The sequence below is a fragment of the Prionailurus bengalensis genome, chromosome A2, assembly GCF_016509475.1.
Source record: "Prionailurus bengalensis isolate Pbe53 chromosome A2, Fcat_Pben_1.1_paternal_pri, whole genome shotgun sequence".
NCBI lineage: Eukaryota > Metazoa > Chordata > Mammalia > Carnivora > Felidae > Prionailurus > Prionailurus bengalensis.
The window spans coordinates 69157259-69182843 of NC_057348.1; the positions used below are offsets into that span (position 1 = coordinate 69157259).

Consider the following 25585-nt stretch of genomic DNA (forward strand, 5'->3'; position numbering starts at 1 on the left):
GCTTTACCACTGTCATAATACCCAAAGCTTCTATATACAAGGTAAGTATTATTAGCCTCATGTTTGAAATAATCTCGGGAAACAAGGCATTAGGGATAGTGTGTCTTTTAAGTCCAGGGCACTATCTGCTAAAGCCAAGAATTGACTTGACCAGCATTCCAGGAAAGTGTTTAGCACAGACACTGCCTCGTAGGTAATATGGAGTCTTCCATTACCGAAGGGTAACTTCTTTATCCCTACTTGGTTTGCCCATTCTTCCTGGGCCCTGCTTTTACAAGCTGCTATGGGCCGAGCCATCCCAGTGATGATGTGTGGTGACTGTACTAACAGTGAGTCCACAATCATGTAGCTCATGCGAACGAACCAGCTGAAGAGGCAGAGAGAAGCAGAGCAGTGAAGAGATGCCTAAGAAAGCAAAAGAGGCTGAGAAAATGTAGGAGGTGAAGGGCAAGTTTAACGTGGCAGGAGCCATTCCCAAAGGGCAAACCAAGCCCCAAGGAAGTGACAGGGAAAAGAGGGAAACTCAGCAAGACCACAGAAACAGAGACCAGCATAGAATCCCTGGGTAAATAGCAGGAAGTCCCTGGGGCAGAGGCGACAGATGGAAATTCAGCGACCACTCTTTAGTGTGCTTTAACTAGGGACAGCATATTGATTCCCCCAAATGCCTGTACCACTCTCTGTCAATAACTCTCCACAATTAGCAGGTAGTTTAATCATTACAGATAGAAATAATACAGTAAGATGTGAGATTAGGTAAAAGTATGATGTTCGTTTGGAAAGGACTCTCCATGCTGCCGTAATAAATTATACATTAGAACAGTGTTGTTTAGCTACTGTGACCGACTAATGGATTGTGAAATCAGGTTATTAGGTTGTGATATCCATTTTACAGAGGCAAAGATCGATTTTAAAGAAATCCTAAGACATCACATGTAAGAAGTGTTTTGCGAAACTTCTCTTTTGACCACATATATATCCTTACAGACATGTGTGTACTAGGCTGCACCACGAAGGCTGTTTCCTCAAAGCTCTGTTGTGTAAGCCCCAAAAGTGGACAAGCTCAAGTTGTGTTGTGTCTGTATCAGCTTCTTTACCCTGCTGGTAGGTTGTGGGCAGCATCAGGTCCAACCAGAAGGTCACTTCCTGCTGGCAGTGGTGCTGGGGTGAGGTCCTTTCAGGTCCCCCATGACTTCTGCCTGGGTGATACTGGTCAAATGGCTATTGCATTTTTGCTCCCAACTCTACTAAAAGTTGCCCTGCAACGATCCAATTCTGGAAGATGCAACTCTCAGGAAGGCCCCCTCCAGCAGGAATGGCCCCTGCTCACCTGCCTGCTTATGAGCACCCCACGAAGGGAGGAGGTGGCTGACGAGTGGTAGAGAACAGAGATGGCAGATGTTTGTGGATTGGGAGAAATCAGACTGTTCTCTTCCCGGCTCAGAATACTTGCTCTCCATGGCTCTGCCGCCTTTGCTGCCATGAAATTTCCTGTGTATCTCTCTCCGGGTTTTACCCCTAATGATAACCAGAGCTGCCTCAGGCACAGTCAGAGCTGAAGGCAGACTCAGCTAAACTCAGGTAAACACGAACTTGGTCTAAAGAAGGAAGGTAGGTATAGGGATAAACATTTGGTGAATGATCGTCTTTCAAGAGCTGAATTTGATAAAATGCTTGCCCTCCAGAGCTGTACTTATGAGCAAGCGTTTGCTACTTTGAAACCTAAGCCCTGCAGCATCCTATTTCCCAGGTTAGAGAAAACATGTAAGACAAGAACCCCTACAAGCCTTTGTCTCAAATTCTACACACACACACACACACACACACACACACACACTCCCCTCAGCCCAAGAATGAAGGCAGAAGCATAATGATTTTGAGTTCCTAATTCAAATTACTCTCTGTTATCAAGATTCAACGTCTAAGTGCTCTTACTTTTCAGGATCCAAATTTGGAACACTAGCAGCAAATATGTGTGGTCAACTAATTATCTGCTTTCTTTGCTCAAAACAGAGCATCCTTTATGCTCCCTTGCTTAGCTGAAGACCCATTCAGTCCAAACATACTCTTGCTCATTCTGCAGTCCTGGACTGGCTCCCAGTGTGGATACTGGCGAGTGCCAGACTCTTGAAGGAGCACGCAATTACCCATGGGGTGACACTCTTACCCATTTCTTTCTGCTACTTGTTTTTTTTCCCTGTGGACCTGCTGGTAAAGTAGGGCCCCAAGAACACACCTATTGGCATTGCAAATGGCTGTGATTACAAAAGGAATGTTAAATGTAACGCTGAGCTGAATAAAAAAGTAGGAAACACTAGCAGGCAGTCCAGCATACTAAATAAGCCATCGTCTGACACATCGGGTCTAGTGCCTAAGTCTCAAATGGCACTGGTGTTCCAAAAGCCCGCTCAAGACTAACTATACTCATTACCTTCACTGTGCGGGCCACAGAGGAAGTCCGGACAGAGACAAGAGAATTTTCCTTCTTGTTCCACTCTGTGTGCCTCCCCTCAGACTTGCAATAGAGAAGAACGAATGGGACTTTTAACTAAATTCACTCCTCAACGTATCCACCTTTCAAGCTTAGACTCAGAGACACACACTGCTGCCACAGAGGTGTGGAAACAGCACGTCCACCAGCTGCAGTGGGTCCCTGGCCGAGCTTCCTGTCAGCCAGGCCTTCTTCAATGTATCCATGAGCCAAACATACATTTCTCATGAGATCAGAGACATGGATGTTAATTTGTTATTAAGTACATTGCAGAGATAAAAGGAGACTGTCTAGCCTGTCCTCCAGTAAAGGATCGGTAGTGAGGTCCTGAGGATACATAATGTAAAAGGAAGCATATGTCTGGAAACACATCTGCCAAAAGTTAGAAATGTGTCATAGTAGCGATTAAATGCAAATAGAACAGAATGGCTCCTCTGGGAGTTTCAGGAGTCTAAGAAGTAAGCACATGTCACACTCGGCACTGCCCAGGAGGGAAGGGGTCTGGCCACTGGACATATTTTTTCTTTGCTGTTGAGTCACATAAATCTCAAGGGCAGAAAAGGATAACATACTGGGGCAGGGAATGTTCAACATTAATCAACTCACAAAATCTTTGTAGTAAAGAAAACAGGCCAGATATTCATATGTTAACCCTTTCATGTGGTGTAAAATGGTAATATATACTGAAAATGATTCATGGTGGGGCACCTGGCTGGCTCAGTCAATTAAGCTTCCGACTTCAGCTCAGGTCATGATCTCGCAATTCGTGAGTTTGAGCCCCGCACTGGGCTCTGTGCTGACAGCCTGGAGCCTGCTTTCAATTCTGTGTCTCCCTCTCTCTCTGACCCTCCTCCACTTGTGCTCTCTCTCTCTCTCAAAACTAAATAAAAATTAAAAAATAATTTTAAGCTGACTCATGGAAAATCATCTCAGCATCTGGAGGAACAACAAAAATAAGCGTTCAGAGTGGGGGTCTAGAAATGGAGTTTGTGGGGTTTGCTAATTTATTTTTGGTGTTAAATAAAGAACAGGGCATTGCTAACAAATGAAAACTTTGGAGTTTTAAGTAATTTCCTGTCAACACTGTTTCATTTAAAATTCCAATCTATTCCATCACCTGCTATATTAAGTCTCAGCAAACCACCCCCTTCCTTCTACATTTCTGCCAGTACAACGCATGTCCCTTGTCCAATCCTGACTGTCTTACTTTGACAGGTGGTCTGCTCTCCTCAATTGTATGCTGTACGTATCCTGATAGCTAGCCTTCCTCTTACACTCCTTTTATTATCATTTGTTTGCTCCCACAGAGCAAAGCACATGGCAGATGCTTGAAGCCTTACGGAGTTCAAATCAGGAAATACATTCAACATTATCAAAGACCCTCAATTAACCTGTGAGAAACAGGACTCCTTAGAAAAACTAAACACATGCCTACAAGGTTTGGAGAAAACTCCAAAAGGCAAGTGAAACTCTGGGGTGAGGGACAAAGCAGAGGTCAGCTTAATCCTTGGCCCACCCAGTGCCCTTGGGAAATCTCCTTGACACATCTTGCAAGAGCTTGAAGAACTCTGTGCCTTCCTTGTATGGAGGACTTCCCCCTCTGACCGCAGCATGGGACGGGCTTTCCCCTTCCACCCCCTCCCACAGAGACTGTCCACTCACGACTGCAGGATCTCCTGAGGTGCATGCCTCTCACGATTCTGGGGCATTCTTCCTCAGGCAGAGTCCACGTCTGGCCCTCATTGGTCCTATTCCCACCTCCCAGGGCCATCACACAATAAGCAGCCCCATCAACGTCTGAAAGAATCCTCACGGTTTCCACAGTCTTCTCTCCAGGAACATATCGAGTATAGTTTTGGTACAATCTCAGTTTCCTATCCTCAGGAAGAATGTCCATTCACTCTCATTTGTACACTTACTGCAGCCTTAGTACCAATATTTTAAGCCAGCTGAATCATAGCGACATTCCAGTTTTTTCACTCAGTAAGTTGTATCTTCCCATCCTGTACAGTAGGGGCTACAGGACCTAAATATAGGATCTAATAGTTAGCTCTAATCAAACTTCATGTTTGAAATCTGGTCTGTTATTTAGTCGGTCAGGAGCTTCCGGAACCTCATTCTGTCACTCTAAGCATTCACTGTGCCTTTGAGTCTTCTGTCATTTAAATGAAGAATGGGAGTCACGTTTTCTTGGGACCTGGGAATGTGCAACCTCACCCAGCCCATTGTGTTCCTCCTGTCTACAGTGCTCCCACAGCAGATGACAGGGCACGGCAGTGTCCAATAACAGCCCAGTAAGGTCAGGTGGACAATGAGGCCTGGGCCTCAACATCAAATGGACTCTTGCCACACCTTAATGCTGAAATCTAGAACCAGAGATCTTCTGAAAGCCTGACAGGCTGCCTAGAGTAAGAAAATCAAAGGAATGGGAATGCAAGCTGCTGCAGCCACTGTGGAAAACAGTATGGAGGTTCCTCAAGAAACTAAAACTAGAACTACCCTACGACCCAGCAATTACACTACCAGGCATTTATCCATGGGATACAGGTGTGCTGTTTCGAAGGGGCACGTGCACCCCCATGTTTATAGCAGCACTCTCCACAATAGCCAAAGTATGGAAAGAGCCCAATGTCCATCGATGGATGAATGGATAAAGAAGATGTGGCATACACACACACACACACACACACACACACACAGTGGAGTATTACTTGGCAATCAAAAAGGATGAAATCTTGCCATTTGCAACTATGTGGATAGAACTGGAGGGTATTATGCTAAGTGAAATGAGTCAGTCAGAGAAAGAGAAAAATCATAGGACTTTACTCATATGAGGACTTTAAGAGACAAAACAGATGAACATAAGGGAAGGGAAACAAAAATAATATAAAAACAGGGAGGTGGACAAAACAGAAGAGACTCATAAATATGGAGAGCAAACTGAGGGTTCCTGGAGGGGTTGTGGGAGGGGGGGATGGGCTAAATGGGTAAGGGACACTAGGGAATCTACTCCTGAAAGCATTGTTGCACTATATGCTAATTTGGATGTAAATTTAAAAAAATTAAAAATAAAATTAAATAAATAAAGAGGAAATAATAAACCCCAAGTATTTTACAGTTAAATAAAAAAGAAAATCAAAGGAAGAGAAAGAAAGAAACCCACCCTGCTAAATGAGTCCTGGCCTAGCTGCGTGGGATGTGGGGGTGGGGGGCAGGGGTGTGGACTGAAATTGCACACCATGGCAGGAGGAGTGGCTACCTGAGCACCCAGACCCAGCGCTAAGTGGGTTCTAGGACACTAACCAGCTGTCCTATATGCTGACCACTCAGAGCGTCCAGTGCCTGGATGAAAAGAAAGTAGTATGTGAATTATATATTCACTTATAATAAAGAGGAAGTTGGAAGGAAGAAAGGATCCAAGACCTCCTCTCCCTACAGCTTGTGAGTGTGACTGCTACAGTATGCCTTCCATATTGTCACTCAAATCAGTGACAAAGTATTGAGGACGGAGCCAATGGTGAGCTCCATTAGAGCTGCCTTCCATGTTGGTATTTTATTAATCTTAATTTATAGGGACAGCTCTTACACCAGTTACAGATCCACCCACCTGGCCCATTTAGAGCAGAATTCCCTGTCTCATTGCTGAGCTATCGTGTGAGAGGCTATTAAATGTCCCCATGAAACTGAGGCACACTGTCAAGTTGCAGATCTCCCAGTCTTATGGTCCCTTTGAAAAGAATGAGCCCAACCTCACAGGACATTAGAGGGGTAAACCCAAATTAGTTCCAGATGATCACAGAATATCCCTTTAATAATCTCTTCTAGATGATTCTCCTGAAGCCTCCACCTAGGAGCCCCCTTCTCGAGCAAATGCCCTGGGTGATGAGCTCACTTTTCATCTTTTGCACATGCCCTTTTAAAACCTCAGCCCGGTGGGCTGCTTGCTTCCTAAGCATATCGACATCCTGAGTAGTCCTGCCTCTTCTCTCCTAAACAAGGTATCTTCCTGAAATGTCCCACCAACTCCCTGAAGCATCACTTCCAGATGCATATCAATGAGTCACAGCCATCTCTTGCCCAAAATTGAGTCTGTCATCCTAAAATATATTAGTCACCATCAATTCTACCTTCCTATAACAAGCTTTTTTATGATATTATACTATTTAATATAACTTTGCATTTTCATCCTTAGGATGGCATAACATGGCAGATCATAGCTCTGGCTTGCCTTTCAGACCCCAACCTACTATGGGAAAGTTCTCCATTTGAATGAAACAGCAATAAGTCTCCCCTGCAAACAGGGAAGGACAAGGTCCAGGGGGAGCACCTAGCTCTCCAAGTGCTCACACTCTGTGTTGAGCACTCAGGAAAATGGTTCTCCAGAACCATCAGGTAGCTTTAAAAAACACCCATGCCTTTTGGTTGTGAATCACTCCTCTCAGGTGAGTCTGGTACACAGCCAGGACTGAGAGCCAAAGGATCTAAATTTGGAGAGCTCTTGTCTCTTCCTCCTTTCTCGGCACCCAGTCAAGAGAGCAGGAGTAAGGTGCGAGTTTGTGCTTGTGCATGTGAGTGCGTGCATGTGGTGGGGTTTATTGTTTTTATTTTTCTGCCAATTAAAAAAGCACTTTTACTGAGGCATAATTGTTATGCAAAAAAACTTCACATATTTAATGCATGCAGTTAGATGTTTGGACATACAAAAACACCTGTGATACAATCATCACAATCAAAGTAATACACATATTCAGATCAGTTTCGATAGTGAATATCTGTGAGAGAAAGACTTTTTTTTAAAGGACTTTCATCTCTCCAATCACACGTTTTAAGCCTTTCATCTGTCTGGCTGTCAAGACAAAAACTTCACAGATTTGAAGATGAGCTGATGGTTCATTCTTTCTGTCAATGTCAGTTGACTGTTGATATGTCAGTATCATTTCTTTCCCAGTGTGACTTTGTGTCCCTGACAGGCAGGGCTGTGCCTATCTGTTGAGACAAGGTCCTACTTTGATGATATTTTAACTCTGATCTGGTTGACATACCCCATGGCAAAGTCAACCATCTCTGGGCTCTGAAGAAGGTGGGAAGGACAGCTGCCCCATGAGTTGTTTCTCCAGAGGCACATCTTTTACTAGAAAACATCTCGAATAAACCAGGACTGGTTGTCCTTAGGGTGGCATATGGGGATTACCTAGGGAATTTTTACTTTTGCCACGGAAGAAAACACTATAAATGCTTATGATAAGTCCTAAAAGTTACAGACCAAATGGCTTACAAAGGGCTCATTCCCTTGCCCTGTAGCCCTTGAATCGCTGATGCCTCAGAGCACTTGCGCCCACTGTTGAGGTGAGGAGATGAGGTAAAATGGACCAGGAGGCTTGAAACCACAGCTGACTTTTGCTAACTCCAAGTTCGGAGACTCTAACCTTGTGTTTCTGGGAGAGGTTTCTCCTCTTTTCTCCTTTCAGACAGAAAGGATCTGATCACTTAAAATCAGTTTCATTCAACTCTGTCCTGAAAACCAAAGGACTTATTCCTCTAGCTCTGGATTAACTCTCAGACTGGAAAACTAAATTCTGGCAAGAAGAGTGAATTAACATGGAAAATGAAAAACAGAAGTGAAGTCCTATGATCTTACAGAATTTAAATCTGTTAATACATGTCATTTTATTTAAATAGAACTACCATAACAATACAAATGGAATGATAAGAATTTGCCATTACAATCTTTAAAGCAGACAGACTCTAGTGCGAATTAGCTCAAAAATCTTAAAAATTAGAGTCAAGATGATACCTGGCTTACTTTCTCAGCTTTACTTTTACTTGGGTGATGAACTCCTATTTATATGCTCAGAACTCTTAAATCTACACTCTATCTCTGGACTCCCTCCTGAGCTACAAAAACAAAGCTCCCACGATCCACGCTTCTGGGATGTTCTGCAAGAACTTCAAACTCAACATGGACATAGCTGACATCCTCTACTCCCTCTTCTTCTAAATCCCTCCTTAAAACCTGTCCTTTGCATGATCTCTCTCACTATCTGCCCAAATGGAGACCTCTGAGTAACTGAGTCCCTTTATTCCCACACTGGTTCTTCTGTGAAATACCATTCCAGCCCACCACTGTGTTCTTTAGCTGTCTTCATAGGGTCAGACCTTCCATATTTTGCCCTGACTACAGCAATAACCTCCTCATTTTGAGACAACAACTGCCTCATTTACATGGCTCTCAGCCGTGTACTGTCCTGACAGCTTTCTGACAGACCAAGCTGATGCACTGTGCAGAAGGAAGTCTCCACTAGACCCTTCTCAATGAGCCTCACACTCCTTTTTCCACCTCATCCCCTGCCACCTGCCAGGCACCCTGAACTCTAGACTTGTGGTTCCCCAAATATATGATGCATCTTCATACTTCCATGCCTTACACTTCACTAAAGCCTCTGAAACTGCTCCTCACCCTTCAAAGGTCAGCTTTGTGAAGTCTTCCCTAACACCACCCCTAATTCTCCCCCATACACCATGATTCCCCCTTTGCTAGATCTCCATTGATACAGTTCTCATCACGTACTGTATTATTGTTCATCGTTAACAGCATCTGTCTTCCATACGGGACCCCGAACTTAAGAGCAGTCCTATGTCATTCCTTTAGGTACTGCCCAGGTGCCTACCATGGCTCCAGGCACATCATAAGTGCCTGGCCTTAAGCAAAAGTGACAATGCAGTAGAAAGGAGACTCCTCGAGATAAAATAGCACATTAACTACCATGAACTCAGAGTACAAAGGGTACTTTGATGACAATATGACACCCAGTGCTGGTGAAGATGGCTGGAAACAGGTGCTCTCATACATTCTTGGCTGATTATATCATGAGAGCTTTGGGGAGGCTAGTCTGGCAGTATTTACTAAAATATAACATAAGCATAACCTTTGGTAACACAATTACATTTCTGCAAAATCATCCCATGACAAAAATAAGTTCAAGCATATCAAGATATAGTATGTACAGAGATGTTTATCAAGTAGTGGGGCACACTGAAATCCTTTCTATAAACTCCTGGGACCAGATATGTGGAGAACTCAGAACCGTTTGGATTTGTGGATGATAAGATTGCATAATACCACTGAGCACAATTTGCACTGAAATTCACAAAACACCTGTTAAGATAATCAAACAAGAGGCCATCAGCTGAGGTGGCATCACAGCCTATGTAAGCAAACCAAAACCTAAGCCAGAGTCAATTCCTGTAAATGCCTCAAGGTTAAGAACCACTCACAAATAGACAGCTAGGGTCTCCCAAATAATGCAACCACTTACATTACAGCCCATTAAATAATTTCCTTGATTTGCTTCTCTATAAAATCCTTGCCCCAAGTTCCTGTTGGTAGAGTGCTCCTAACAACTTCCATTATGGGATTGCCCAATTTGGATGGATGTTTACACAAATAAACTCTAACATTTTCTAATATGCCCCAGTTTATCTTTTAACACATCATGCTAGATGGAATTTTACAAAGAATAGCCCTGTGTCTGTGCAAATCCATTTCTGCTACCAAGTGAATTACTTAAAAATTTGCTCACATGAACGTTCTCTGGGATAGCTCACATTAGGCAACAAAACGAAAATCTACAAATGGAAGAATAATGAAATCATGTAGTGCATCTCTTCTGACCACAATGGTATGAACTAGAAATCCATTATAAGAAAAAATATGGAAAAAACACAAACGTGGAGAATCAACAGCATACTATTAAACAACCAATGGGTCAATGAAGAAATCAAAGAGGAAATAAAAAATACATGGAGACAAATAAAAATGAAAACACGATGATCCAAAATGTTTGGGATGCAGTGAAATCAGTTCTAAGAGAGAAATTATAGGACTCCATTTAGAAATAAGGAAAACCTCAGGTAAATAATCTAACCTTATATCTAAAGACACTAGAAAAAGAAGAACAAAGCCCAAAGTCGGTAGAAGGAAAGAAATAATAAAGAACAGAGCAGAAATAAAAGAACTAGAAGAATAGAAAAGATCAGTGAAACCAAAAACTAGCTCTTTGAAAAGGTAAACAAAACTGATAAAGCTTTAGCAAGATTCTTCAAGAAATAAAATAGCACCCAAATAAATAAAATCAGAAATGAAGTAACAACTGATACCACAGAAATGCAAAGGATTGTAAAAGACTACTATGAAAAATTACATGTCAACATATTGGACAACCTAGAAGAAATGGATGAACTCCTAGAAACATACAATCTTCCAAAACTGAAATTACTAAGAAAGAGAAAATGTGAATACACCAATACTGGCAATGAAATTGAATCAGTAATCAAAAAACTCCCAATAAACACAAGACCAGGACCAGATGGATTCACAGGTAAATTCTATGAAACATTTAAAGGAAAGTTAATACCTCTTCTCTTCAAGCTAGTCCAAAAAAATTAAGAGGAAGGAAAGCTTCCAAATATATTCTATGAGGCCAGCATTATCCTAACACCAAAACCAGACCAAAGGGCACTACAAAATACGAAAACTACGGGCCAATATTTCTGATGAACTTAGATGGAAAAATTCTCAACAAAATATGAGCAAACCACACTCAACAATACATTAAAAGGATTATTCACCATGACCAAGTGCGATTTATTCCAGGAATGCAAGGAAGACTCAACATTCACAAACAAATCTATGTGATATACCACATTACTAAAATGAAGGATAAAAATCATATGATCATCTCAATACATGTAGAAAAAGCATTTGACAAAATGCAAAATCTGTTCATGATAAAATCTCTCAACAAAGAAGTTTGAAAAGGGGCTCCTGGGTGGCTCAGCTGGTAAAGCATCCAACTTCAGCTTAGCTCATGACCTCACAGTTCATCGGTTTAAGCCCCGCATTAGGCTCTGTGCTGACACCTCGGAGCCTAGAGCCTGCTTCAGATTCTGTGTCTCTCTCTCTCTCTCTCTCTCTCTCTGCCCCTCCCCAACTCATGCTCTGACTTTCTCTCTCAAGAATAAACATTAAAAAATTTTTTTTAATTATTTATGAATACCATGTTAAATTTTAAAAAATTAGAAATGGAATTTGGACCTTCAGTAGTAAAAACAAAACAAAACAAAACAAAACAGAATGGACACTACCTGAACATACAATGATTACAGGGAAATGTGTGGGTTACAGTGACTCCCCAGGGAATACTCTATTATAAAAAATAATGAGGTTGTTTTGTATACGGATTCAGAGGACTATATACAATATGTAAACTCAAAAAATCAAGTTACCCAATATATACAGAAATAAGGCATTTTAGGGTTGTCTGTGTTCATTTGGGTTGCTATAACAAAATACCACTGGCTAATAAACAACATAAAGTTAATTCTCACTGTTCTGGAGTCTGGCAAGTCCAAGATCAATGATCACGATCATGTTCTCATGAGGGCCCTCTTTTTTTTTTGTTGTTGTTGTTTTTACTGTTTATTTATTTTTGAGACAGAGAGAGACAGAGCATGAGCAGGGAAGGGGCAGAGAGAGAGGGAGACACAGAATGTGAAGCAGGCTCCAGGCTCTGAGCTGTCAGCACAGAGCCCGACGCGGGGCTCGAACTCACAAACTGTGAGATCATGACCTGAGCCGAAGTCGGACACTTAACCGACTGAGCCACCCAGGCGCCCCAGGAGGGCCCTCTTTCTGGTTCATAGCTGGTGCCTCCTTGCTATGTCTTCCCTCAATGGTGGAAGGAACAAGGGATCTCTTCAGAGCCTCTTTTATAAAAAGCATTCTGAGGGCTCAGCCTTCATGACCTAACCACCTCCCAAAAGCTTGACTTCCTAGTACCATCACCTTGGGGGCTTAGGAATCAACATATGAATTTTGGGGTAACACAAACATTCAGACCACAGCAGGAGTCTAGAGATGTGAAGGGTGAATAATCAGGGAAATCTTTCTCCCTGTTCTGAGCACAAGAAAATGCCAACTTCCACCAAGAATCTTCCTTGCTAAGCCCAACAATAAGAACTGAGGAAGAAGAAAAATTCTTCTTTAGAGTATCTGTCCCCAGACTAGACCAGACACCTCCCCCTCCCAAGGCTGCTAAGTAAAGGCTGTGTTCAGCTGCCTCATCATGGCAGAACAGCAAGGGGCGGGTGAGGACTACATGGTGAAGGAGGCACGCCTGCTCCCTCACCCCACACTTCTTTCCACTCTGCACATCCCTCAAGTTCCCAGTGCTGCTGGGAGGAGAGCAGGGCACATGGAGTCCAGCTGACCTCACAGAGAGGAAACTCCATCAGGCTCAGGGTCTGACAACACAATAGGGAGGGTGGTGCACACCAGTGCCTAGTAATGATCGGAGGTGGCCCTGGAATGTCTCAGTGCCCCTGGAAATGACCTTGGCACCTAAAAGTCTAGCAGGCAGCTAAGGTGGCCCCACCTGGTCTGTTTCTGGCTCTCCACATCCTGTTTCTAGGATATAGATGTGACATCTGCAAATAACACTTCATGCACTCAGACCATTAATTACTGACAGCAGAGAAATAAACCTAGAGAGACACAATAAACCAGGGTAATGTGAGTACTTTAAAAGAAGTTTTGACACTCTAATGGGAGACTTGGGAACAGGGCCTGAAAAGGCCTGGTCACAAGGGAAGAGCAGTACTGGAAAGAATGACCTCTACCCAGTGCTCCCCAGTGCTGGGCACATGCTGCTGCTGGATAAGCTATGGACCATGAATTCCGGGATGGCAGGTCCTGGCTCCCTCATCTTTATGTCCCATGGTCCCTCCCACTCACTCTCCAGCCCCTTTAATGGTGGTGTGGAAATAGCAGGGACTCGATACATGTTAGAGGAATTAATGCATGACCCTGATGATGTACTCACTAATTCTCTTTCATGTATTCTATCTTTTGTATTTGACCAAAACACTTTCCATGTATTTGACCAAAACACTGTTCCCTTTCCTTTTCTCCTTTGAGCTAGGTACGGTGTGGATTCCCTCGAGTCTCAGTGGAGGTGACTTCTGAGAAATTTCCCCAGATTCTCTTTGATCTGAACCCACAACGAAAATCAGTGAGTAAGCGGTGCCTGGGTGGCTCAGCCAGTTAAGCATCCGGCTTGTGGTTTCGGCTTAGGTCATGATCTTGAGGTTCGTGAGCCCGACAGGTGTGGAGCCTGCTTGGGACTCTGTCTCCCTCTGTCTCTCTGCCCCTCCCCCGATCACTCTCTCTGTCTCTCTCAGAATAAATAAATAAATAAACTTAAATAAACTAAACTAAGTGAGTAAAAGAAACATCTAGAATTCAAATACTCTACACCTCTGTTCCAGCCACAGATGTGACCACTCGGCAAAAGATCCTTAAAGAAGCCATAAACCCAGGTTAATGGCTTAACCTCTCCTGTTGCTAGTTATTTCATTTGTAAAACTGGATAGGTATGGTCTTGAGGTTTTCTTAATATTCTATGAAAATACAGATAAATCAAGGACCACCTTTGGGTCAAACCTTTCCCACTTGCCAGCTATCCAGAGGGCCACTAGGTTATCTTGCTTCAAAATCATTGTTGTCTAGTGAAGATTACCCAACTCACTTTTAACGTACCCTCAATTTTCCAGAAGGGATTACTAGATTCATTTCTATTCATAAAGACCAGGAAACATGCACATGTAAATGACCAGCTTCCTCTGGCCTGTTTAAAATCATATGAAAAAAAGTCATTGTCTGAATAAGTATTCACACACATGACTGTCGCAAAGCTCCAGCTCAGCACCTCCTAGGAAGATATCTTAGGAACCTCAGAATCTGAAACAGTAAGTGGTCACAGGCGCCTAGATCCATCCTGCTGGCTGACTGTGTGATTAACCTCTTTTTCCTACTGTTGTGTCAATACTAAGACCTGAAGAAGAAAAATGACTCGTTGCTTTGAAAGAAAATATTAAGTGGCTGTTTTGTATTTGGCAGGAAGGGTGGACCCTTATTATGCTGAAATCCATCCCACATTGGTATGCTGTTTCTGCTACAATACATAAGCCTCCTCGGTCATTCACCTTTTATTCTCTATGCTGTAAATTACTCTGCACAGACAGCCATAGAATAAGTAGGTGTCATAGAATAAGCAGGATGAGACCTTCGAGATTACCTAGCATAGGAAACTGGGACTCAAGAAAGTCAGATTTGCCCACAATAACACTGCAACCTAATGGCAGAGTAGGACTAGAGAAGGTCTTGTCTTCCAGTCCCTAAAACATTTTCCATCACCAAAGACTGACGGTGATTCACTCTTGCCTTCTCCACCCCCCACCATTTGTTTCAGTTACTAAATGTGCCCCAAACACCTTCTGTGTCAGGCCCTGTGTTAGCACAGAGATATGGAAATCAGCAAGACAGAACTCATACCCTCAAAAGATTCCCAGGCTAGGGAGGAAGGAGACAACCAATGTTTTACTTTGGCAACAGTAAGTCTGATGATGGAACACGGTAGCAAAGGACCAGAGAAGGATACACATCCCTCAGCTGAAACAGAGATAAAGGAAGAGAGGCCACTATCAAAAGCTTTCTGAAGGAGATCACACATATGCCAAGCTCAGAAAGGTCACTGCACATGGTAAGCGCTCAGTACATGTCAGCTATTGTTATTTTCAGTCCTTGTGTTGTCATTAATTCCCTCACAATTCCCCTGACATTTTAGAGGACCCTGTGTCAGCTACAGTGTGGGAAAACACGGGGACACGCTCTACTCTGTCTTGGTCTGAAGAAGACATGGAAATATGGGTGGATCCTGGTGACCATTATACAGTGAGCTGGTGCTGTAAGGCACTGCCAGCCTTCCATGCGAGGCTCGTACACCACTGTCCACTTTGGAGGAGGCCCTGAGGTCCCCGGCCCCACCCTAGGAAACCTACCCATCTACATGCCCATGGAACATGTTGCACTTACTTCTGCTTTGCCAGCTGTCTCCCACCTCTGGTTTTGAAGATACATGTCCGTCCATGGATGGCGACTGAGGACAAGAGAGTCTCCGGGACAAGCCTCAGACTGCAAATCTCAGCAGAAAGAGCTTGAACAGAGGAGAGACACTGCTCCTGATCCGCGAGGTCCTCCCCCACAACTGCCCAGGAAGGGGCTGGTTATGGCCATGATGCTATTCAATCCAGCACCAAGGGCGCCCTGTGCCAACCTCTGGATATGGGACCCAGGCTGGGAAGGGCCCTTCTGAGAGTCATCAAGAGCATGTCTCACAGTGAGACAAGCTCATCCAGTCTTCCTGTCCCTCTGGGGCAGCAATCCTTGTATATGAAGTCAGGGATCCCATGATGTCATCTATGGACACAGACCCCCGACCCTCCCCAAGCCATATCAGTGATGATACACACATTATGAACATGCACAGCAGTGTCAGCCTTCACTGCAACTGAATGTGGTAGCTACCATTACCACAGCTACTTTCTAACAGGAGAAAGAACGCCTAAAGCCAAGTGATCGGCCAGGTTGCTCAGCTGGTGAGAGCAGGAGGGCCCAGAACTAGCTCTCCTGTGCGGCATGACTGTCCTTCCGCACCCTCAGGAGCAGGGGGTACACTTCCTGAGACAGGACACCAGCTCCCAGGCACCCGACAAGGAATTCAGTGCCTCCTACCGCTACCTGGGCATCAAAGCAAGCTCCAGAATGTGACACTGCATTTAGACTCTTCGGTGACAAATGCCACCTCTGACTGCATACTTTCTGGACTCTAAACAAATAGGGAGGACAAGAGTGCTCCTTTGGATGTGTGTGGCCTTGTGCCTGCCTCTACCCGGGGACATGCTTCTTGGCAAGGACCTTCCCTTATCTTCCCACCTCGTGCCTCCTGCAGCTCTCATGGTGTTTTATGCTGTGTAGACAAAGCGGGAGGGTGGGGGTGGGGGGAGGGTTGTGTGAGCAAGCCCCTGACAGAAGAACAATTCAAGTGGAGACTGAAAGCAAAGGAACTGGATTCGGTGAGTCCACATGACCACCCAGCTATTTTGAGTGGCTCAAAATAGCTCCTGTTGCCAGGAGGACCGACAAGGAAGCCCTGAACCAAAGTAGGAAAAGAGGCACATTTTAATTAAAGGCTTTTGGAAGGGCAGCCTGTAGACAAGAAAGAAAGGTAGTAGAGTGAAGGGCAGGGGGAAAGAAAAAAAAATAGGAAGTCTGAAACGCGTGGCTTCTCTGTTCGGATTTCCAAGGGACTTGCTCTTCAAAAACAAGGGTAATGTTTTGTTTGTACATTTATGTATGCAGACTTCTAGCTCAACAGGCACTAAGAAAAACACAAGTGCAAGAAATTAAAAAAACTGACTGAAGGGAGAGGCAGAGAGAGACAGATGTATGTCTAGGTAGCTACAGTGGAAACCTAACTAACTTAAAAAAATAGCCTCTATTAGCTTGGTAACTGTAGTGCTGGAATAAAATTCAGAAGCACACAGAGAGGCAGGGAAAGTAGGGATGCCATATAGGATTTCTGGTGAGATAAACAAAATCAGATTTCAAATGCAAAAGTAAAATCTCTAAAACAAGTTTGCAAACTAAATGTCCTCTCCCTAATGCAGTCCATGATAAATTGTAAGCACAAAACAGAGGTGTTGTTTGGAATATATTTTCTGCAGGGGGAAAAAGTCCTGTCACAGAATAAGAGGACGCCATCTTGAGTCTACATATCGTCAAGGAATTACGTACTTTGAAGAATTTCACACAAAGCACTATACCCACAAGAAATGAAAGGTAGAAGATACCAGGAATGTATTTTTTAAGTGAGATCTGTTACAATTCATGGGTTTTAGATTGAATATTAAAGGTGCTTCAAAAAGAACTGCTCAGCCACACATGATTACACTGCGGCTCCCTGGGGCACAGGCACCATCCCGGCCCTACACTGCTGTATCCCAGCAACAGACACGCTGGCAGAGGCTCCACACATGTCTGTGGATGGAATGAACAGAGTGCAGCCATCTCAGCCCCTCAAGCCGTACCTTGCACACTAAACGAGAGGCAGGTCTGGTTATCCAGTGGAGAGACCGCACGGCACAGCCTGGATGTTGGCTCTTGACATTCAGGCTCCCTGTGAAGGCGAGCTCAAGCTGGCCATAAGCCACCTTAACCTGCACCACCATCTGTGCCAACACCATGGAAACCATGATGGATCCAGTTGGCTCTGGGGAACACCGTGCTCCCCATGTCTTCCATAGGCCCAAGGGCTTCTAATTGGGGTTGTGCTCTTTCTGTGCCTAGCATCTGGCCTGTAGCAAATCTATCCTTAAGCAGCATAAATGTGGATGGAGTAGAATTTATCCAAGCCACTTCTCCTCACTCCTCTTGGATAAAAATGCACCATTACCCCAACTTGATGGAAAGTAGGGAAGAAATCTTACCTGTGTCAAATACCTTGCTGGTGCAATGAAGTGGCAAGCTCAGTTGGTAGAAGAAACAACCTTGTATACACACACAGAGGAGATGCAAGCTGGCCTTGGGTGTGTATATATTTGTGTATGATTTCAGTGCTGACCATACACAGGCCCATGCTATACAGCCAGGTCAACACTCATGTCCGCATTTCAAGAAGAAGCTAACTGAGAAGGTCAAAGGGCCACTATATAATAGTGGAGTGACTGTAATGTGTGGATCTGGAGAAAGGCAGGGACTTCACAATGTTGTGAATACACTACATGCTGCTGAATTGTTCACTTCAATGGTTCATTTTGCTACGTGAACTTCACCTCAATTTAAAAGAAAGTTATAGAACAAATATTTGCACCCTGATCTTCTGGACCCTGGAGCACTTAAAGTCTATGATTAAGGAAAAGGTGCCACAACATGGGAAATAAAAACGGGAGAATCAACAGGCAGGAAATAAACTGTGCCAAGATGAAAGTAAACAGCCAGTATCATGCACTGTGGCAACCAGTGGGGTTAAATAAATGTACAGGTTGTGGCCCATCCTGGGAGCACTCACAGGGCACACAAGACTGTGTGAAGACTCTCAAAGATTTTATATCAGAGCCAAAATGAGGAAGAAGGAAGGAATTCTGAAGGAAGGCTTTCCAGCCAGTGAAGAGCCTGCCAGCCAGAGAACTGGCTTGCAGAAGTCAGTGCTGGCCTGATGGCGGGGACTGGAAGGAAATGCACCCACTCAACATTTGGGGGTCTCTGCTGTGTGCCAGGCACTATCTTAGGCACTGGTTGTTCAAATATTCAAAACTCCTGGTCCTTGCCCTCATGGGACTCTTTTTTTTAATGTTTATTTTATTTTTGAGACAGAGAGAGACAGAGCATGAATGGGGGAGGGTCAGAGAGAGAGGGAGACACAGAATCTGAAACAGGCTCCAGGCTCTGAGCTGTCAGCACAGAGCCCGACGCGGGGCTTGAACTCACGGACCGTGAGATCATGACCTGAGCCGAAGTGGGACGCTTAACTGACTGAGCCACCCAGGTGCCCCGGGACTCTTAATAAAGGAGATAAAACCAGGCAATATCTTAGAAAGCTATGGTTTAAAGGTGGCTAAGAATTTGGGCTTTGTTCCTGATGTTTTTAGGCAGGGAAGTGAAAGAAAATCTCAGTAATTTAGAAAGACGTGAGACCTTGATGAGAGAAGAGACTGAAAAAAGATAGAAATCTATCTACATATTCAATGCAATCCCTATCAAAATTCCAAGGGCATTTTCCCCAGAAATAGAAAAAACAAATCCTAAAATGGTATGAGCATAAAAATACATACATTGACCAACAGAACAGAAAAGAGAGTCCAGACGTAAACCCTTCCATACATCATCAGTGAACATTCGACAAGGAGGCCAACAGTCAATGGGGAAAGAACAGTCTCTTCAACAAATGGTGCTGGGAAAACTGGAAAAATGCATACAAGACAATAAAACCAGACCTCTGTCTCACACCACTCACAAAAATTAACTTGGAATGGATCAAACACTTATAACACCTGATATGCCAAAAATCCTAGAAGAAAATATAGGGAAGAAGCACCTCGACACTGGTCTTGACAAAGATTTTTTTGGATATGACACCAAAAGCACAAACAACAAAAGCAAACATCAGTAAAAGGGCTCTATACTGCATCAAACTAAAAAGCTACACACAGTAAAAGAAACAATCAACAAAATGAAAGGCAATCTATGGAATGGGAGAAAATATGTGTAAACCACTTCTCAGATGACGGGTGAATGTCCAAAATATACAAGGAACTTGTACAACTCAATGGGGGAAAATAACAATAATAATAATCCAATTAAAAACGGGCAGGGGCGTCTGAGTGGTTCAGTTGGTTAAGAGTCCAACTTCGGCTCAGGTCATGACCTCATGATTCATGGGTTTGAGCCCCACGTCGTGCTCTGTGCTGACAGCTTAGAGCCTGGAGCCTGCTTCGGATTCTGTGTCTCCCTCTCTCTCTCTCTCTGCCCCTCCCCTGTTCACGCTCTGTCTCTCTCACTCTCAAAAATAAACAAACATTAACTAAATTAAATTAAATTAAATTAAATTAAATTAAATTAAAATAAAATAAAAATGGGCAGAAATGAACAGTTTCCCAAAGAAGATAAACAAATGGACAACAAGTACATGAAAAGGTGCTCAACGTTACTCATCATCAAGGAAATGCAAATGAAAACCATACACAGGTATCACCTCACACCTGTTAAAATGGCTACCAGCAAAAAGATAAGAGACAAATGTCAGTGAGGACACAGAACCCTGTGCATTGCTGGGATTAGACATTGGTCCAGCCATTATGGAAAACAGTATGGAGAATCCTCAGAAAATTAAAAATAAAATTACAACACACGATCCAGGAATCCTACTTCTGGTTAAGTATGCAAAGGAAATGAAACATGATCTCGAAGAGGCATCTGCACTCCCATGTTCACTGCAGCATTATTCACAATAGCTAAGATCTAGAAGCAATCTAAATGACCATCAACAGATTAATACATAAAGAAGATGCAGTGTATACATAAAGTGAAATATAGCTCACCCCAAAGAAAGAGGGAAGTTCTGCCATTTTCAACAACATGGATGTACCTTGAGGGCATTATGGTAAGTGAAATAAGTCAGAGAAAGACAAATAGCATATGATCTCTTATTTGTGGAATCCAGAAAGCCAAATTCATCACAAGAGAGTAGAATGGTGGCTGCCAGAGTCTGTGGGTGGGGGAAATGAGGTATGAGTCAAAGAGTAAAAATTTCCAGTCATCATATGAATAAGTTCTGGGGATGTCATGAACAGCACAGTGATTATAGTTAACAATACTACATTATATGTTTGAAAGTTGCTAAGAGAGTCAATTTAAGTGTTCTCACCACAAAAAAGAAATAGCGATTATGGGACATAACGGAGGTGTTCACGAAAGCTATGGTGGTAATCATTTTGCAATATGTAAGTATATCAAATCACGTTGTACACCTTACGTTTATACCATGTTATATGTCAATTATATCTCACTAAAGCTGGCTAAAAAAGAAAGTATATGCAATGGTTCAGAAGAGCATTAACGCAGGTATGGATTCACATGAAGGCAGTGGGAACAGAGATCACAGGCAAGACTAGTGGGTATGACTGGAGTTTTCAAGTGGCTGTGGGATTAAGTGACATTAATTTATGGAAAGGGCAGAGGACAATGTCTAGGCTATAGTAAATTCTCAGTGTTACTATTACTATGTTTTATATTGAGCCTCAGTGTTCTAATAATTGAGTGACTTTACTTTCCAATGTTTAGAGCCCCCACACATGAGAGGATCCAAACCAGCAGACCCACCACACTAAAGACAAGAACAAGGCTTATCTCTGTATTCTCTGTCAATACAAAACACCTTCCAAATATGGAGTGAATAAGGAAATGAATAAAGGAACAAACAAACAAACAAGTAAATACAAGAACAGCAATGACCTCCAACTCCCAACCTGTAAAAAAACAAGAAATGGCTCCTCAGCTGATCTACAGAACACTTTGAGAAAGATTCATTTTCAAGGAAGAACACATAGGAAGACGTCCCATATCTTGCATATGGAGCAGAATCAAGGAACTGGGCTTCCCAAGGAATATCCACTGTTCTAAGAATCTAAATATTTTACCTCCGTGCCATCCCATAACCATTTTTATTCAAGCTGACAACTCTGTAATTAAAGTCCTTAGCCTGCTGCTTGATTTTTCCAAGTGGGCTTTGTCTTTTTGCAGCTGCAGAGGCTTTCTGCCAGAAGCCCTGCAATGTTGGGCATTGAGGACTCCTGCTTGTCAACATGTCCCCATTCACAGGTGGGCAACCTTCCTCCTCCTATATTTGTCTCTTCAAGATCAGAATCTCACCCCAAAATGGCAGGTAATAAAAAGGTACCTATTGGCCAATTAACAAATAACACTCTTTGCTACTATTATTATTTCCTGTCCAATCTCCCTATACACTAAAATATATAGTGTTTCTGCTATGATTACATATGTTACTGAAAATTATCATATTTTATAAAATTCAATACCAAAAATAACCGAGTGTGGGGAAAAAATGGTTTGGGGCATTCCTCTCAAAACCTATGGAACTGCAAAATACAATAAAAATAATAACTGATAACCTTGAGAGTTAGTCTGACCATGTAGGCAGGTAGCTCAGCATAGTACATGGCTAACTCAGCAGACATTTAAAAAAACCCTTAAAAACAACAGGGTAAAAGACAACAATGCTTTAATTAGAATAACACCAGCAGGCACCCAGGGCATAGGAAGAAACATATCCTGCTTGAAGCCAAGAGCCATGAAAGGCTGACTGTACCTGTCTGGGGGCGGGGGGGGGGGGGGGGACAGGCCAGGTGATCTTTGTATTCATTGTCAACACACACACACACACACACACACACACACACACACACACGTACACGCACACATAGTCCAGCAGCTGAGCTAAGGACTTTTTCCCTATCCAGCTCAAGTTCAAAATTCTACTCCCACTGCTCCCTTTACCTCGGAAAATTTGTCTAATCCAACATGACTCTGGCCCTGCTCAGACACCTTGCCCCTCTTGTCCAATCGTGTATGAGCCCACATGCATCACAGACCAAAGCACATGGTATTTCATGCTGTCTTCAAAGTAAGTGGTTGGAGCAGGCCGAATGTCCTTAGGGAAGTCACCTGCACAATCATGAGCAGAGGCATGTGAAACCAAGGATGAAGACCTCCCCAAACTGACTGTTCCCCATCCTATAAGCTGTCCTATTACCTATTAAAGAAATAATTCCCAGAGAAAGATGTGACCACAAGATCAAACCAACAGAAAAATGCAAATACTTACATATAATATGTTGGATAGAGTCCTTCAAAATACCAGCAATGTTTTTTGGCCTCTGTACACTGAAAATAGAAGGAAGAAAACCTTTGTCAGTGGAAAGTCATCTGCATATTGTTAAGACGACCGGACAAAAAGACACAAGGAAAGGTAAGTTGATACATCTTGAAGTGTAGAAAGCAGAGGGTTGGGGGAGACCCTGCATCAGAGGGAGATCCACCCTCCACGATGACTTTTTATTTCTTTATATTTCTTAAAAGGGAAGAAGAAAACATAGGAAAACATCTCTTTGCGTGTAATTTTTCTAGCTTTCAATTTCCCTACATACATGGGCATGACCAATTCATTAAAAAGTAACTAAAGACAGTCTGTTTTTAAAAATTCACACAGTACGGGGGCACCTGGGTGGCTCAGTTGGTTAAGTGCCCAACTCCTGGTTTTGGCTCAGGTCATGATCTCACATTTTTGTGGTTTCAAGCCCCACATCAGCACAGAGCCTGCTTGAGAGTCTCTCTCTCCCTCTCTCTCTCGGCTCTCCCCTTCACTGTCTGTCTCTCTCAAAATAAATAAATAAACTTAACAAAATTAAAAAATTCACGTGGGGCGCCTGGGTGGCGCAGTCGGTTAAGCGTCCGACTTCAGCCAGGTCACGATCTCGCGGTCCGTGAGTTCGAGCCCCGCGTCGGGCTCTGGGCTGATGGCTCGGAGCCTGGAGCCTGTTTCCGATTCTGTGTCTCCCTCTCTCTCTGCCCCTCCCCTGTTCATGCTCTGTCTCTCTCTGTCCCAAAAATAAATAAACTTTAAAAAAAAAAATTCACATATTATGATACTCTAAATATCTAAAATATGCTAAAAATAAAATATTACAATTATTTCCATTTCCCCCCAACTTTCGTGTTTGAAAGGTATTTCCCACAGTTTTGACCTTTCCAGATCTTTCTATTTCAGAATATTCCAAAAGGCATATTCAAATCATGGCTCCTCCCATGGGGATCCACATCTGGCAGACTGTGTAAAGCAGGATTCACTTGCCAGCATCAGTACTGCCCCCTGCCCTCATTCCCAGGGATGAGAAACAGGGAGGGTGATGAGGAAAGACACTAAGAGCCTCCCGAGTGCTTTCCAAGGAAGTGTCACACTTGACATTATGGGGGGCACAGCAGGTGCAAATGCTGCCCTGTTGCACAGACTGCCTCACACGCCTCCAACAAGTGAGAGCAAGCCGACGGCACCAAGTGCTCAGTGAGAGCTCCAAGCAGAAACACTGTCCTGGACCTAAACAAGATATTTCTAAAATTCTTCGGCTTGTTCTACCATTTTTTTTTTAATTCACAACTTCCTACATTCATGATCCAGTTCATTGGACCCTATGTATAAACAATACCTCCCAAATAGTAGTGCAAAGCTACCAGTGGGAACACAGGGAAAGGCGTCACGAAAACAAAGCTTTCTTTGGGCAAGGCAGGGTCTGTCTCACCCAACTCCCCAGCCTGACCCCCGCCATCTGCCCTCTGCCTTGCCCAGTGCTAGCAGGTGTATGGCGATGCCTTCCCACAACAGTCTTCCCGAAGAGCTCTCAAGACGTTTCAGAAATAGACCCTGACTCTAGAGTGGACAGGCGAAAGCAAATATTATGTGTTACACTGGCTAAATCAGATGGGTTATGAAAACAGCGTGAAACACTGGGGGTGAGGGGGGTGGTTTAAATGCGCTTTAGGAAGCACACTCAGAAGAACACTCGGGCAGCCCAAAGTGACCCAGCTGTATGAATGGAAAATGAGTTTAATTTAGACTCTGTTAGTTCCTGTCCAGTTCAAGAAAGGAAATTCAGACAGCTGAAGAAATTAATTTATTTTGGCAAGAAAGAGAAATTTCAAGTGTCTGCCCTAAATTACAATTTATTTCACTAGAGTCCTCTATTATAAGCTGAGCAACCAGGTCGTTCTTCCAAGTGGCATGTTAAATGTTCCTTCTTTATTCTCCATCACTATCGGAGACAGGCAAACTTTCTTAGTACTTGACACTCAGCTCTCCCCATACTGCCCTATGACTACAGGGTGGCAGAGAGAGATCCAGACCAAGACATCAGGATCCTGCTCCCAGATCTGTCACTAACAGCCTGACAGACTCTGAAAGGAGGCTCTCTCTGCCCTCGACACTCAGCTGCCCGTGTGGTGGGGCATGTGACATGCACAGATGTGTGTATGGGACCTATGGCGGTACGTGTGAACTTCAGAACTATGACAGGGTATCGAAAAGCACCAAACTGTTAATACAGAACAACTCCCAGGCACTATCAGACATGAGGATTGGGAAGGAAATCTAGCAGTGTCTGGGAAACGATGAATGTATTTCTCTTTAACCACTGACCATCTCTCCACAAATATGAAACATAATATGCAAAGGTTTATTGGTCATGGCATTATTTCTAATAGCAAAATCTTAGAAATGACACAGATACTCACAGCAGGCTGGTAAAATACACGACGAGAAATCTCCACAACGTGGCCAACAAGAGGTCTCTTGTTCCGAGGTCTCTCGGAAACAGTATGAAATGATTTCTAAGATGCAGTGTTACTCAAAAGACAATAGGCAAAAGTGTGCATCCACTATGCTCCTTGTTACGGAAAAGGAAAATTCTACATTTGGTTCATTTCTTACTAAACGAATTACAGGAAAGGTATAGTAAAAACTAATGAGAACGCTTACCCCATGGGGGCTGCGTTAGGAGATGGGAGAGAGAGTGATGGCACATTTCTCTGTGTATACTTTTTTATTCACAGTTTGACTTTGGAATCATGTA

General features: G+C 43.4%; 1 protein-coding gene across 1 annotated transcript in view; it reads right to left on the reverse strand.

The window, feature by feature from the left end:
• The window catches only part of VOPP1 (VOPP1 WW domain binding protein), a 111406-nt gene that overhangs the window by 36497 nt on the left and 49324 nt on the right, over window positions 1-25585 (reverse strand). Inside the window, exon 2 of the mRNA XM_043588488.1 lies at window positions 22789-22847. Coding sequence (XP_043444423.1) covers window positions 22789-22847 — 59 coding nt within the window. The remainder of the gene's footprint in view (window positions 1-22788; window positions 22848-25585) is intronic.